General features: G+C 38.0%; 1 protein-coding gene across 2 annotated transcripts in view; it reads left to right on the top strand.

The window, feature by feature from the left end:
• The window catches only part of LOC114474894 (myelin protein zero-like protein 2), a 42,975-nt gene that overhangs the window by 16,190 nt on the left and 11,017 nt on the right, over positions 1-15,768 (top strand). For both annotated transcript variants that reach the window (XM_028465487.1, XM_028465486.1), the window contains exons 2-4: positions 10,856-11,025; positions 11,333-11,543; positions 13,636-13,813. In XM_028465487.1, coding sequence (XP_028321288.1) covers positions 10,856-11,025; positions 11,333-11,543; positions 13,636-13,813 — 559 coding nt within the window. The remainder of the gene's footprint in view (positions 1-10,855; positions 11,026-11,332; positions 11,544-13,635; positions 13,814-15,768) is intronic.

Genomic DNA, 15,768 nt, shown 5'->3' with positions numbered 1-15,768 from the left:
TTATACTTAAAAAAATGAAGTGTTATAGGGAGTGTTTGGCATCCGTCTTCCTGCAGCGAAGGGATGAGATTTCACGGGAGTTACGAGGCTCCAGCTCAAAACAACCTTCAATGGAAACACGTTCAAAGCGCAATTATACTTAGTCGACATTTAGAAATATCGCTTTTATTTTGCAAAAATCTGAAATGGAAACACAGCTACTGAGGCTAAATATATTCATTGATTCTCCACCGTTGAAAGTTCTGAAAGCATTTTAAGTGAGAAAGTGACCAAGTAGAAAATCAATATGTGGTCATTTGACCCATAAAACTATTGTCCGCCATTTACTATTAATGAAACATAAATATACTCATTTTGACATCAAACTTGGTATGAGTAGTACGTTAGTATTCCATTTTGAGCACTGCTTTAATCATTATTTTTACAAAACTATTTCTACAAAACTCCAAGAAAGTGTTTGATGAAATCTAGCGGATGGCGGTTCCACTAAGCTTTAAAAACAGCAGCAGAACAAAAGGAACATGAGCGCATACTTTAGGCCATACATTTGCTTGTGTTGGCACAATGTCCTGGTCTTGATAGAGTGAAAAGAATGGGAACCTTGGGCAGAGAAAACATACAATTAGCTTGTGTGTATCTCAGAGGCTTCCTCCCATTACACCAATGAGCGGCTCTTCCTTCTCCCTCATAATGTTTCTCCCTGCTCTTTCAATCCTGTGTGTTACCTGAAACTGCTATTCCCAGCCCCCGGTCTAGCTCTTTATGAAAGACAGGCCTTGTTAATTGTTAACACACACACACATGCAAGCTCACATACAACTTGGGCTTGTGAACCCTCTCAAAAAGAAAATAAGAGACTCCCAGTAACCCACTGAGCTCTTTGTGTGTTTGCCTCCATGTTCTAAGTGTTTCCTTCAAAATCAACGCTACAGAGAATCAGGTTTCCTCTGGTGGTCCATTTGTTTCTTGGCCATAATGAGGAGAGGAAAGGCATCAACAAACCGTCTAGGAATACATGTAATGAAACCAATTTCCTGATTTGGAGGGTCCTGCCTCTTACCTGATTCATCCCACTGAGTTTCCTTTTCTCCCTTCAAGCCTAATGGGGCTCTCTGTAGAACACATTTTATACCCCATGTTAAGACTGTCAGTGATTGGTAGATCTCTACACCAAGTCTGAATTTCAAGAGGTGCCATACGGAGACTCAAATGAGTCTTTACCTCTGAAGCTTGTATTCTCTCTAATAGACAGCTTATAACTCTTGTTTTTTTTTTCTCTTAATTGATCCTGCAGATATTAAGGGAGTGTATTGTGCCATAATACAGAGTTATTATACTATGAGAACTTTTCATTTCTGAGAACTTTTCAGAAATTTAAAGAAAAATATGTTTGACATTTTAAAAAAGGCGCATGTTGTAGTTATAGAATTGTTTTCAAACAAAAATGCAATGAAACCTGAAATGTAATAACCTGTCAATAATGTAACAAAAGTGCTGAGCCCAAAATGCGACAACTGGTCAATAATGTATAACAAGATGTTGAGGCCAAAAAAATTAAAACTTTTAGCGTTTTTTATAGATATAAACAATATAAAAGTGTATAGATAAGAAGTAGAAAAAAAGTTACCAAAAATATCAAAGTTCTCCAAAAGGCTTTAATAATAGTAATAATAATAATAAAAGTTTTATATATAGTACTTATTGTTGTTTGTACCTCTGTTTTTTAGGAACCGTCTGAAATAAAGCTGAAATGAAAGAAATACACACACACACACGCACGCACACACACAATGAGCCCTGTAACCCATAAATCATTGACTCACTCTATAATGTAATAAAATGATTACACTATTGGGGGAAAAATATATATATATATTTTTTTAATAACAATTCAGGTCTTGTTACATTTTGAGTCGGTGTTACATATCGGGCTCTAACATGGCTATTTCTGTGATAATGGATTTAATCCAGTTTAAGAGTGTGATCAGTACACACCAAGTGTAGGAGGTATTAGAGGCAAAAGAAGTGGCTAACACTGAATGGCCATCCCTGACTAAACTCTGTCAGTCTGTTGTTTTCCTATAGTCAATAAAAATGAAGCCTGTTATGGCAGCTTCTGATAAGCAAGTTCTCGTAAAGCTGTAGCTTCAAAGTGTGAGTTAAAAAAGCCAGAAGTCCTCATTTCTAAGCCTGCTAACGGTTGCTCGGCAGATGATGGATGTAATGACACCACAGCAGAGTTTCTCTGGCCTACTGTAACTGATGAAGTGTCTATGAGTTGAGACGGTACATTAACTTTAACACATTACATCTGACCTTGTTTTGTCATTTGCTAAAAATTGTAAAGCATTCTTGAACCGTATCTTGTTAGACATATTTGAACAGCTCATATTGTTCTTTGTTACATAACTTTATAATGAAAGCTTCTATGGTTAATATTTAACTATAGGAATAGTATAAAGGTTTGATGAAAGATAAACTGATTTCTTCTGGCTCAGGTTGTATACGCAAGTGCAGTGGTTCCCAAACATTTTATAGTCCCGTACCCCTTTAGACCTTTAACCTGAAGCCACGTACCCCTTACTCTTAAAAATACATAATAATGCAATGCAGTGTTTTTCAACATTGGGGTCGTGACCCCATGTGGGGTTGCCTGGAATTCAAATGAGGTCCCCTGAAATGTCTAGTAATTTATAATAATCTTTTTCAAATTATAACACCACACAAAACAATCTTAATCATCTGCATTTAATACTTTTAATTTCTTAAATATAAATCTAGTGCAAATAAAATGCATCTTGTCACTTTGTGCACTAATCCTGGCAACAACAAACATTATCAAAAGCTCGTTCTAGAAAAAAAATAAGGAAAGGCCAAATAAGGTTGAGAACCACTGATGTAATGTCACATACAATGTAGCCCAACAGTAAAATGTGTCTCTGAATGTATAATAATAAAAAAAGAATATTAATAATCTGTAAGGATTGTAAATCAGTAAAGCAATGTTGTTCTCGCCATATTTGTGCTTTTTTGATGAGATTGTTTCTCTGTCACCATGGGTAGTCTCACATTGACTAATGTGTAATTTATGGCACTTCATGTAGGCTCCTGACTGCTGGTTGATTTATATTCTAGTTTACAATTTTTATTTTTCACTCATGTACCCCCTTTGACAATTTGTGTACCCTTGGGGGTACCCGTTCCGCACTTTGGGAACCTCGGGGCTAGTGCATGCAGTGATACAGAGCAAAGTTAAAATAAAACAAGCTGTAATGTACAGTAACTGTCTGAATAACACAATATCTTCTATATGGAGGCGACGGTGATGCCTACTTCTTTACATGATTTCTTTATTGTTGTTTTTTATGCTAACAAAGTATTACAAACATACATAGAATACTGTATAACTTAAAACTGTCATTATTACATGCACTCTTTTCTTTTTATCATCTGTACTTTCATTGTAAATTGTCTGAGTTTTTTTGAAAAGTGCTTTTTAAAAAATAAAGATATTATTATTTATGTAGCTACTCAGCCTGGTAATCTATAGCTTTATGTCTCTGCAAGAAAAGGAAAAAAAAAGATGCAATATTGAGTCGGCAGCACATCTTGTTGCATGATTAATTTCATTATTGTTGCTGTTATTTATTGGCAGTGACTATCCGTACGGTTGTCGTATCAATATACCAAAATTCTATTTGTACGCAGCGCCCCTATTTGGCCAGTTTATGTTACGTGATAGGTCAGTCATTGGCCAGTTTTGGTCACTTGATGAAGACTAAACCTTACCCTAAACCTAAAAAGTTGCGATATTTGGTTATATGCAAAACCTGACCCTAATCCTAACCCTAATACGCTACGTATGTGTACTTCGTTAACCGTACCAATAGCACCGGAGGTTGTCTGTACAGCAACCGTACAAATAGGCACTTTCTTATTTATCTATTTACCTGACAGCATGTCACAATTATGAACAAAATCACATGTTGAGCAGGTGATTTGTGCATTATTTACATCTTTTTTTTCCTGGTGGTTTGCAGATAATAGTCCTTATCGTTTCCATCTAACCGTCGAAGTCAAGCTGGTCAATAAGATGAGATAACATCATTGTCAGTTAGCACATGTTCGCGCCTGCAGATTGTGAGTGTGTTTTATTAAAGGGGTGGACACACTCAGCTGTGTTCTTTCAACCATAGCTTTGTTTTTTACAACACCACAGAAGTATGTTTCTTCTACAGGTGTTGGACCTTTTACAATTTGAGTTATATTTGTGTTTTCAGACACTTCTTTGGCTAAACACACAGAACTAAAGAACAAGTTATTCCAACGCCCTACACTAAATCATGGTAGTGGTTTTTCTTCTTTATTACAGCTTACACATATTTTGAAAGTCTAAGAACAGGTAATATATTACTGCTATTGTCTTTGCATGTATTGTACACGCTTTGCTGGACTACATAAATCCGCCAACAGGAGTCACTTTATAGCATTTATGGATAGTGTTTGGTTCTTTAAGAGCTGCCAAGACTTTCTGACACTGGGTGAAATATGATACCTACAGGTCATGCAGCACTTGATATTTCTTCTCGTTCTTTGGAAGGCTTTTATACATTCTCAGGACGACTGCCAAAAGTCAAGCATACCTTATCAAACTCACATGGGCTTGGCTCGATTTTTTATTTTTTTTTAATGGTATATTTAAATCTTTGTCCTCATTGCCAAGTGTCCTTCTCTGTAAGTAGTGTTGATGAAAAGAATAAAATGTATGGTTCAGTTAGTTAATTTGAACTTGATATATTAGACAAAAGTGAAGTGATGGACTAATGCCAACACTAGTATGTAAAATGGGCTTGTGTGTTAGTGTGTGTGTGTGTAAATGAGCATCCGAACCTGGCAAACACATTGGAAAACACTCAACAATAAAAGATGGGATGACTTGTTCCTGTTAAATGCAATGATTTTAGCCAAATTACAAACATCTGGAAGTTGCATTAACTGGAAAACAACAACAACATGCACATGCTAAGTTCATTTGTAATATATTTCGGATTAATTATTTCAAGATCACACAAAATAAGTTTATTTAAGTGCTATATGTGTCATATTACTTAACATGTTCTTATAATGTTAACTGAGGGCTGTGAAAAGCCTCTTTACAGTGAGTTTACTGCATTTTATAATTTCAGTACTTTAATTGAGTACTTTTAGGCCTATACATAGTTAAAAACTTTATCCTGGTTGGGTTGATATTATAAAAGCTAGTCTCTCTCTCTCTCTCTCTCTCTATCTCTCTCTCTCTCTCTTAATCGCTCTCTCTCTCTCTATCGCTCTCTCTCTCTCTCTCGCTCTCTGTGTCTCTGATGCTGGGTGTGGTCCTAACTTGGCAGGATGTTGAGATATAAACAAGTTAGAGCTTCAAACGGAACAGAAAAATCACACCAGAGCTGAACAATGGATAGACAAACAAGCAAACAAACAGGCGTTCATGTCTTATCTCATTCTTATCTTCTGTAATTTGGTCTATAAACACATTTTCCATCATTACTGTGGCTCTTTAGCATAAAACAGTGGTTCCCAAACCTTTCACAGTCTCATACCCCTTCAGACATGTAACCCCTACTCCCGCACACTTGAAAAACATAATAATGTAATGTAATGTAATAATTTTTCAACATTGGGGTCGTGACCCCCCCCATAACCAGAATTGAGGATGCAAGTGAGGATGCAGGTGTTGGCCGCGCTGCAATACCATTATCTAGCATTAGCATTAGCTTAGCAATAGCATTAACCTAGCATAAACATTAACATTAACATAATTATAGCATTAGCCCTGCATCACCATTAGCCTAGCATTACAATTGACCTAGTATTAGCTTAATAATGCTTTGTCATTAACGTAGCAATAGTATTAGCCTAGCATTAGCCTAGCAATAACATTGACTTAGCATTAGCTTTAACTTAGCATTACCCTAGCAATAGCATTAACCTAGCATTAGCAATAACCTAACATTTGCCTAGTAATAACAATAACATTGCATTAGCATTAGCCTAGCATCAGCATTCACTTAGCATTAGCATTAGCAACAACATTAAGATGAACTGCTCTATTTATATTCTAGCTTCCAATGTTGTCATTGTTATTAATTTTCATTCACGTACCCCCATGACAATTTGCGTACCCTGGGGTACCCGTACCCCACTTTGAGAACCTAGGGCATAAAACATCAACGCTGAGACTTTCTTCCTCTATTTTCTACCCACCATCCATTTCTGCCTGTTTATCTGTCGTCTTCTCCTCTAAATTATTCAGATTCTTTGCGCTTGATACTTTCGCTAATGTAATGACATGCATTTTTTTCTCCAATTAGCGACCTGCTAATGGCTGGTTAACTTGTAATCATGTGCGTTTAGCCATGGGACAAATTAGTAATTGAGGCTATGTACATACACAGTGTAGTCATTCAGCTATCATTCATTCTGTTTTGAAAAAAAACAGCCTTATTAACGTAAGTCAGCTCAGTTACACTCATTAGGACCATGTAATGCTGCTTTTTAATGTTGGGAGCAGATTAGAAACACTTGGTTAGATTTATGCGTTGCGCATAAACTTGGTTAAAGGGTGAAAAGTGAAAGGAAGTACGCTGGCCCAAAGCAGCTGCTTTCTGTCTTGATATTTGAAGCATGACAAATCACTTTAGTGAGCTTTTAAACAATTTGGTGGAGGAGGATAGAGTGCACTGTAGCACGCCGCTCTGCTCATCTTGCTTCACCAACGCTAAAAGAAAAGCATTGTGTTTCTTTAACGCTTCCTTCTGTTCTGAGTAGCTATTATTGTTGCCTAATGCTCGAAAAATGACATGCAATATCTTCACAAGCTGTGGCTCTGTAAAGCTTTTAAAATGACGCTTTGCTAACGCAAGCTAACAATTAGCCTAGACTGCTAGCAAAAGCACATTTCTGTAAACATACCAATAAATGAGCACAACCTTTAAATTAATTGAACTTTTAAAACACTTTTTTTTTTCTAGCAGGCATCAAATCATTAGATTATAAAGCCAATAAAAACTCAATGACATTGACAAAATTACTTGTTTGCTTCCTTTCACTTTCAACATGCCAAAAGAAAAACAAGTTTTTTTGATTATTTACAACAATTGCATGTTATCTTAAAATTTTGCTTTTTTGACTGATGGCCACTTTAAATTTGATTTAGCCGTAATATTACATTTAATCCAAAAGGAATTAAAAAAGAATGTAATTTACAGTATGTGACCTTTTTTCATTACAAATAAAAGAGTATGCAAATAGTTTCTTTTGCTATTTTATGTCCCGGTTATTAAAAATCTGATCACCCTAATTATATGATGTGTTATAAATGCCTAGCTTGAAAAATAAACTGCTTTATCCGGGACTGAGTACAGTTATCAGTGTATAATCTATATCTGGTACTTGAATAATGTGAGACAACTGATGTCAAAGCACCAATGTATCCCACATTATTATTTCCTTTTCTGTTTCTTGGCCAATATTAAGATGAAATCAATATTTTTTTAATTCAATTCATAAAAACCAGACACTCCCAATTTAGTCAGGAAGAGGAATTATTGCTAGCAGTAGCAATACTGTCCGTGTCATATCTTATACATCCAAAAATGATCCTAAACATTCCATTTAAATTACTTAACTTCAGTATATGCAAACTTGACAACCAGGTAGAGAAAGGCAGGGCAGAACGTCACAATATCTAAAGGTGGATGTTTTTTCATATGTTTCTTTGCCCATGTATCTTGCTTATACACTCCCAGGTTTCATCAGGCTCATTTAAAACACATTCGTCTGCTCGAGCGCTGTCAGGGCTACACTGATGAGAGAGAAGTCCTCCTGGTTAAGAGGGGGATGTCTATATGCCCAGCGCTCTCATCCCAGCACACAGGAAACTCTTTTTGCCCTGATAAGAAACAGAGCAGCCAAACCCACACTGTCATTCTTCCATTTATTGTGAAAAGGGTGGAAGTGGTCATGATATGGATCAATGTGCTTGGTTTCAAAGCTGGACTAATGTGCTCTGACCTCTTTGTTCTGGTTAGGACTCGAGCTGCGGCGTCTTCTTGAACCAGCTGTACATATTTGATGCTTTTTTTTTTTTTTTTTTTTTTTTTTTTACATTAGTCCAATCTGCTAGAGATAAATGCATGTTTCTCCTTATCTTCCTGAGTCATGAAACATTTCACTTTGGAGATGTTCTTTAGGTGGTAGAAGCCTGTTTTGTTATTGATTTAATCTGACTACTGAATGTCAGCTCTAGAGTCAATCAGAACACACAATATGTGGTGGTTCATTCCATCTTCAGCACACTGAAATGCATTCTTTACCTCTTGTGTAATTTTACATGTTGATGATCTTTTTTTTTTTGAGTGATCCATTCAATAGACGAATGCCAACGTTGGCTGGAGTTGTGCCAGTAAGTAATCTTTATTTAGAAAACTCTTTTCACATAGTGCTTTTCAAACAGAAGGCGTAGACTGTTACGGTTCAGAGCCGAGAGTTCAGCTGGCAGTTATGGATGGGGGTGGGGGGGGTCGGGACAGAGTCAGATCTGTAAACATCCTGGTGAGATTGGACACATCCTTGAGCTGGCGTGTTGGGGATGCCAATTGATGATAATGTGCCACATGTTACGCTAAATTGACTTTTCTGTGCTTTAAACATCATAAAAGTGCTATTTGGGCTTCACACACATGCTCAAAGTGTTTTTTTTCATTGATTTCCTCAATCATTAGTTAGAGGGTGATTTGCTCCTTTCTTACTGCAGGGCGAGCCCTAACACCTCGCTCCTATTTGATGACGCATTCCCACTTTGATGATGATTGACGTGGCACTGAACTGGAAGTTCTTTGCTGTGATTGACATGTAAACAGACACGCCCACGAATGTGCGCATTGAGCATGAGCTTGGGCTACGGAGTGGGTGGGAGGATGCCGTCCTCTGGCCCTACGTCACCATGCGGGGAGGAGGAAGTCAGTGTCCCGTCCATAGATACGCCCACTCATGAATATTCATAACATTTGTGTAGAATTTCTCATAAAGTGACTTTTCAGAGGCTAAAACTCAGAGGAAAACAGGCGAGCTTGAGGAAATAAACCTCAAATACTATGTTTTTGGGGTTCTTAGAATGCCAAAAAAAACTTTATTCTCATAAACAAGCACAATCTTTTTTTTTTTTTTTTTTTTTTTTTGGTGAAATATCCTCCATATTTAGCTTGGTCAGCTGACAACTAGCAGAGTGAAAATGACAAAAAACACCTTTTCTAAAAAAACTAAAAAAACAAAAACAAAAAAAACAACCAAAAAACAAGGATTGTTGTGTTCACCTTTATGCTCATTTCAGATTTTTTGCTCAGATGTGATTTTTTTGGCTGTGACCTGAATCAGATTCCAATGTGACCTGTTTGCGGCTTCGAACTGACCCACATGCGCAAAAGAACAGTAAAAATGACGTCAGATGCTGCACGCTGTTGCACAAACGTAAACATGGAGGAAGTTAGCATTTTCGCATTTGTCTCAAAGTTTTTGTGCAGTGGGAGCCGGAGAATGAATGAGCAGGTGCAGAAGAGGACGAGGATAAAGAAAGAGCCAAATTATTTGTTTGTCTTTTTGCAGCGTTGACATGCTTTTAAACACAGACCAGATATGGTATAGACCTTTTGAGCTTTGCTTGTATGGAAGTGTCAACCCATGTACATATTAGGTACAAGACCTCGCTGTCCCTCCATTGACTTGCTCCATCATTGCTATCATTCATTTTTGCAAGGCTCCCGTTGGGCAGAATGATGAATTGTGTTGACGTCAACGCATAAAACCGTGCATTAAAACCGCCTTGGCCGTTCACACTGAAAAACATTAGAACTGTATCTGATTCAGGACCACAAATGGAAGTGATTTGAGTCTTCACACTGCTTCTAAAAAATCTGATCTCATCACTTGACCCCCCAAAAAATCAAATTTGGGCCACTTTTGCCTGCAGTGTGAATGTAGCCTTAAGGCTCCTAATATACAGCACAGATGATATGATAATCTCCTGAGAAGTGGTGATGTCATCAATCTGCCTATTATGTGTGATTAGATCAGTGAGAGTGTAAATATGAGGCTCTGTAAACTTATGTGCAGTGAGATGTGATCAGCTAGATTCTGGTCAATGCTCAATGGTTACCAGGCTAAAAATCAGCTTGTACCTTTTATTTTCAAACTATCGTGTGCATAATGTCTATGGTGTGCTGTTGGGCTAACCCTATTCAATGGATCTCCATCCATCCATCATCCAGAGGAGCTAAATCTTTAACAACATCCCCCTCTGCTTGTGCAGTCCATTCATTTTGCACCTAACAGCTCTAGTGTTCAACAAAGATTAATCTATCTGGGTCTCATCCTGTGCAGCAAAGCCACTATTATTTATTCAATGCCCCAGATTTAGCTTGCGTGCATGAGAAGCTAATTGTGAGGGTGTGTTAACACATGGAATTTCCTACTTGTTGGATTTAAAGCCGCCTGTAGGAACCCTGCTCGTAATATAGCATACTGCATTCATTTGTCACGCTTCTAGTGACAACTTGAAGTTGCTGAATTTTTCCTGCCGCAGCAGCAGCACTGCGTAGGCAGAAGTAGGGTCACTGGGTACGCTGCACACCAACACAAACCAAGAATTTACAGCTGAAGGTGAAGTCATACAGCAGCTGTAGAGCTTGGCTTTTCCACATTTCTTATTCTTTTAATACACACGGCTTTTCTATGGTATACTTTGTGTTTCCTCTCTCTAACTATATCAGCGTCTGACGCCCCTCATGCTCTTTTGTTCCAGGTGTGCTGCAGGTGAGCGGTATCCGTATATACACATCTGGAAGCATGGAGGCAGTTAATGGTACCGATGTCCGCCTGAAGTGCACTTTCCAGAGTTCGGCTCCCATCAACCCTAACACGGTTACAATCTCCTGGACCTTCAGACCTCTCACACAAGGACGAGAGGAGTCGGTGAGTGCCTGGGCTTCTGTTAGTTGAAACAATATGAGATGAAGGCTCCCTCAATAAGTCAGGGAGCATCCACCCCCGCAGAAGTGTTAGTGAGTCATTGGTTTGCTAAGACAGCCTGTGTGTGTCGGTGTATGTGTGTGCACTTGCTAGTAATCATATAGAGTAGCAACAGCATCTCTGGGTGAGTCAAGGCTTCAAACTGTTTTCCGTTCTACCGTCTTTATCAGCAGAAGATTTGATTCATCTGTAAGTTGAAAGTTGATCAAATATTTGTCACTCATTATATTTGTACCGTTTACATTTATAGGTGTTTCACTACCAGCATCAGCCCTATCCTCCTTTAGAAGGCATCTTCAGGAAGCGCATCTCTTGGGACGGTGACATCATGGGTCGAGATGCCTCCATCATAATTCGAGAGGTCAAGTTTACCTACAACGGGACTTACATCTGCCAGGTCAAGAATCCGCCTGACGTTCACGGCACAGTTGGAGAGATCAAACTCCGGGTTGTCACCACAGGTTAGTGGATGGATAACACATCCAACCTTGATGTGTTTGTAAATCTGATTAAACAATTAGGCAGTTTAGGCGGTAAAATACAATCCACCGTTATCATAGACTGAATGGGAACATCCAATGTCAAAAGGTTTCATACTGTATTTCCAAACAAAGAAGGAATCATAATTTCAATGCTTGTTGATTGATTCTGGTCCAACTAAATTTGGGTTATTTTGTTGTGAAAATGTGACAGCCCTCTTTGATTTGAAACCCGCTAATTTTGCTATTGGCTGAGATGCAGGCCATTGTTGTTTTGGTGACTTCTTACATCACAGACCACCACTGTTAGCCCCGCCCCTCGTATAAAAACTAGCGCCTGTCAACTCAACAGTCTGTGGCGATTGAAGGAAATGTAAATGGAGAGCTATGGTGAGTAGTGAGTAGGTAGTTAGCATATTAGCATTGATTGTTCTTTGGAGATTTTGTAGTTATTATAGGTGTTAGTGTATAGCAGTGGTTCTCAAACTTTTTTGGGTATTTCCCACTTTGACCAAAAGTGAACTAAATTTCAAGCCCCACCTTCATCCTTTGCCCCATTTTCTAATTTATTGAACGGACAGGAAACAAGTAGCATCATAATAAATTTTAAAAAAATCACAAACTAAATTAAACGAATCACCTGCATAAAAAACAAATGTATAAGTGCAGTAGTCAAAAATACAGTAAATAATCAAACATTGTATGTAATATCTGCAAAACACCTGAGTGCGCACGCTGGCACGCAAACTTTTGTGGTCCTTGTCACAAATGTATCCATATTTCTCGGCTAATTAAAGTTTATTTATTGTTCTGCTCCACTTCACATGCTGATGTAAATCATTATTTATGCACAGTAGTTCCACGTTACATTTTGTTCCTGGTGGCATATCTAATGCATTCTAATAATTCAGTGCTCTATTAATTTCTTTCTTTCTTTGTGTGTAAGCGTGTTGTACTGTTAATGATCTTTATTGTCGATGAAAAAAGATTTTCAAGAAGATTTGCATGAAATGTAAAACGTTCTTCTGTTTGTCGTGCCCCACCTGTCATTTCTCCATTCTCCGTCAGGAGGGCGTGCCACACACTTTGAGAAGCACTGCTTTATAGTATTTAGTAGTTATTTAGCAATTTTCGAAGGTTAGCTTGTTTCATTTTTTTGTGTTGAAGAAGTGACTCGTTAGCAGTGTTGGGCGGTAACACGTTACTTGTTTTTGCGGGATGCCGTGCCAAACACGGTAAAACAGTAGAAGAAGAAGCATTGTCAGCGTGTTTCTGTTTACATCACATGCGGCAATCATGGCGAGTCAACGCGAGAGCAGGACAAGCTTCTCAGAGTGGATATACGCACATTCATTTTTATCTCCAAAAGATGCATCAGTGAAGCTAAGCTAACGCTGCGACTGGATTTTAATGGACTGTGACTGTTATCCAGGGACAGGTCAGCCAAACTATTGCACGGTATGTTGTTGCCTGTCACTGCTGCTGAGTCACTGCTAACAGCAGCTCATTAACCTGATATGTTTAGCATTGTGTAGCTGAGAAAAATGCTGTGAATTTCTTTTTCCACATTTATTTTCATAAGCATTTTCAACAGCAGAATGTGCACCTGGAATATGCACAGCTTACTTTACATTACTGTGCTAAGGCTGAAAAATTACTGTTTTAATTTTGGAGCAGCTGTTTTGTGCTTTATATGCACATCATTTATGGTTGTTTTATAGCAGTTGATCAACAGTGGATTATTTTATTATTACATCACTAATATGAAGCTGTATGGACACAAATGACCCAAAATAAATAATACACTCTTTAATTCTAAGTTACTTTTTCCAGTAACGCATTACTTTTTGGTGTAAGTAATCAAAACAGTAACTGAGTTACTTTGTTAATGAAGTAACTAGTAACGGTAACTAGTTACTTTTTTTCAGTAACTAGCACAACACTGCTCGTTAGTCAGTCAGTTAGTTAGTTATTTGGTTAGGGTGAAGGTTCCATGACAAAAAATTACAGTTAGTTGTTATGTTATGTTTTGTTACAGTCTGTACCGTAACAAAACTTTCGTTTTCATTGGCAGCTTCCTTTTCTGGACTTGTTCTTCTGGCGTTAGCCATTGGAGGCGGCATTGCTGTTATGGTCATCCTTATGATCATCGTCGTGTCCTGCAGGCGATGCAGGAAGAAGAGACAGAGACAGAGACAGCTTGAAGAAAATGAAGAAGCTCCAAGCAAAGAGAGGAAAGACCCGACCGTGTGGTAAGACTGAGAGGAAAGACAAAGGGGCGGTGAAGGTGTAGGATGGAGATAGGAACCGAAGAATCTCTCTCTCTCTCTCTCGTTCTTCATCTGACTGGGGGAATCAGGGCATGTGGTGCTCCTCTGTGGGGGCCTGGGCCTTTTTCTTCCCTTCTGGAAGCTTCACTTTCTTCCTTCCTCTCCAACTGTCTTTGGATCCCACATTTGGACCACTAATGGGCAGCTGTCAGTGAGCAGTGGTAAATGGAGACTGTGCCTTTCTGTGAAGAGCTTCAGATATCAAACATTAGCCAGACTGCTAAGTAGCTTTATGATATGACCTTATGTGCCTTTTTGGAGACCAACAGCTGTTTTATCAGTTCATGTGCTTCTGTTTAAGTAAATTGGCTTCCAAGAACATTTCCTGTTTAGACTTTGGTGATTGTAGAGGTAGAACAATGGTGTTTTTTTGCTGTTTACTTCCTGACTAATACATTTCAAAGCCTCACTTAAGAACAAAGCTTAGCCCTTGATCCATTATTTCTAACCTAAACTAGAGGCAGTATATAAAGACTGAACAGTTGAATGTTTTCCGTTCCTTTATAGTGGAAAATGTTATGAAACTTCACACAGGCAACATAAGGGTTTTATATTTCCACTGCCAAGTCCAATTTACTGTGGCTCATCTGAATCTGCAGCACAACGCTGGGTCACATTTGTGTTTTTGTGTTTCACTACTGACATTTCTGCTGTAAATTTACAAGACTGCATATTTCATGACTGTTGCAATATAATATATATAATACAATATAATCACGGTGCTATGAAATGGTTTAAACCTAAGGGTGAGCACAGGTTAGTAATTTGTTCAGACCTTCTGTATAAAACCACAGAGGCTTAGCAAAGCCAATTTCATTGCTTAACTGACATTTATGTTTCTTTTTACCTTTTCTAATGGTTTCCAACAATGAGCAATAATGTCAGAAATCACTGTTCTTGGGCTCGTACGGCAACTTTTCCTCTCTTTTGGGTTTTCAGATCTGTCTGCACAAAAAGGGTGGAATGATTGGGTTTTTTGTAAATGTTCAGTCCCAAAGGTGTGAACCGAAAACTCATTTGTTCTGTAAATGAAACAAAATCTGTCAGTAGGAAATGTGAGAAATGACTGAAATAATTTTGTACAATAACATGTAGAGTTTTTGCTTTCACCTTGGGACCACTTAAGCCTTCACAAAGCACTCAATATGTGGAAACGTGTGAAAAAAGATTTATTTTTCCATTTGAAACATTTCTAGTCATACCTGATGATTCCTAGAGCCGCTACTGTCTAATTATGGGTGACTTCCTGTCTGATACATAGGTGAATATAAAACAAACAAAAAAGGTTATGCTCAGCATTTTCTTTTTCCCAGTTGGACGATAGATGCTACACACTTGTTTTTACTATAAAAATATAATGAACAAAACCACTCAGAGATCGCAAACTTCGACCAAGCTCCAAATCTCCTCTTTGCTAGACATTGGCAGTTGACACTTTGATTATTCACACTTTAAAGGCTTGGGTGAGAATTCTGGCAGTGCTGTTGTATGCTCACCACAGTATGTAATGGTCAAAGTCACCAGTGTTGTAGAACCAGCTCAAAAAGCTGAACACAGAGATGTATCGATCCAGCATTAGTATATTGATCTGGATCTAATGAATTGTTCCTTATCCCATTTCAGATATTTCCTAAAAATGTCATCAAAATCCGCCTATTACTTTTTGAGTTAGACTATTCAGAGATAACGCCGGCAAAAACATAACCTTTTTGGCGGAGGTACTGACCTTATGTTGGTTTGAAAAACTGAATTATTCTATAAAGAACTGCATGGCTGTGTTGGAAATTGCATACTAATTAGGGCTGAACGATTTTGGAATTGCGATTTAATATGCGATTATTTTTTCAAGAGCCTCTTGTCGCGTATTTTTCAATGAA

The sequence above is a fragment of the Gouania willdenowi genome, chromosome 13 (genome assembly GCF_900634775.1).
Source record: "Gouania willdenowi chromosome 13, fGouWil2.1, whole genome shotgun sequence".
In the NCBI taxonomy this organism is placed as follows: domain Eukaryota; kingdom Metazoa; phylum Chordata; class Actinopteri; order Blenniiformes; family Gobiesocidae; genus Gouania; species Gouania willdenowi.
The sequence above is the reverse complement of the archived record's forward strand: the minus strand, read 5'-3'. Positions and strand labels throughout refer to the sequence as shown.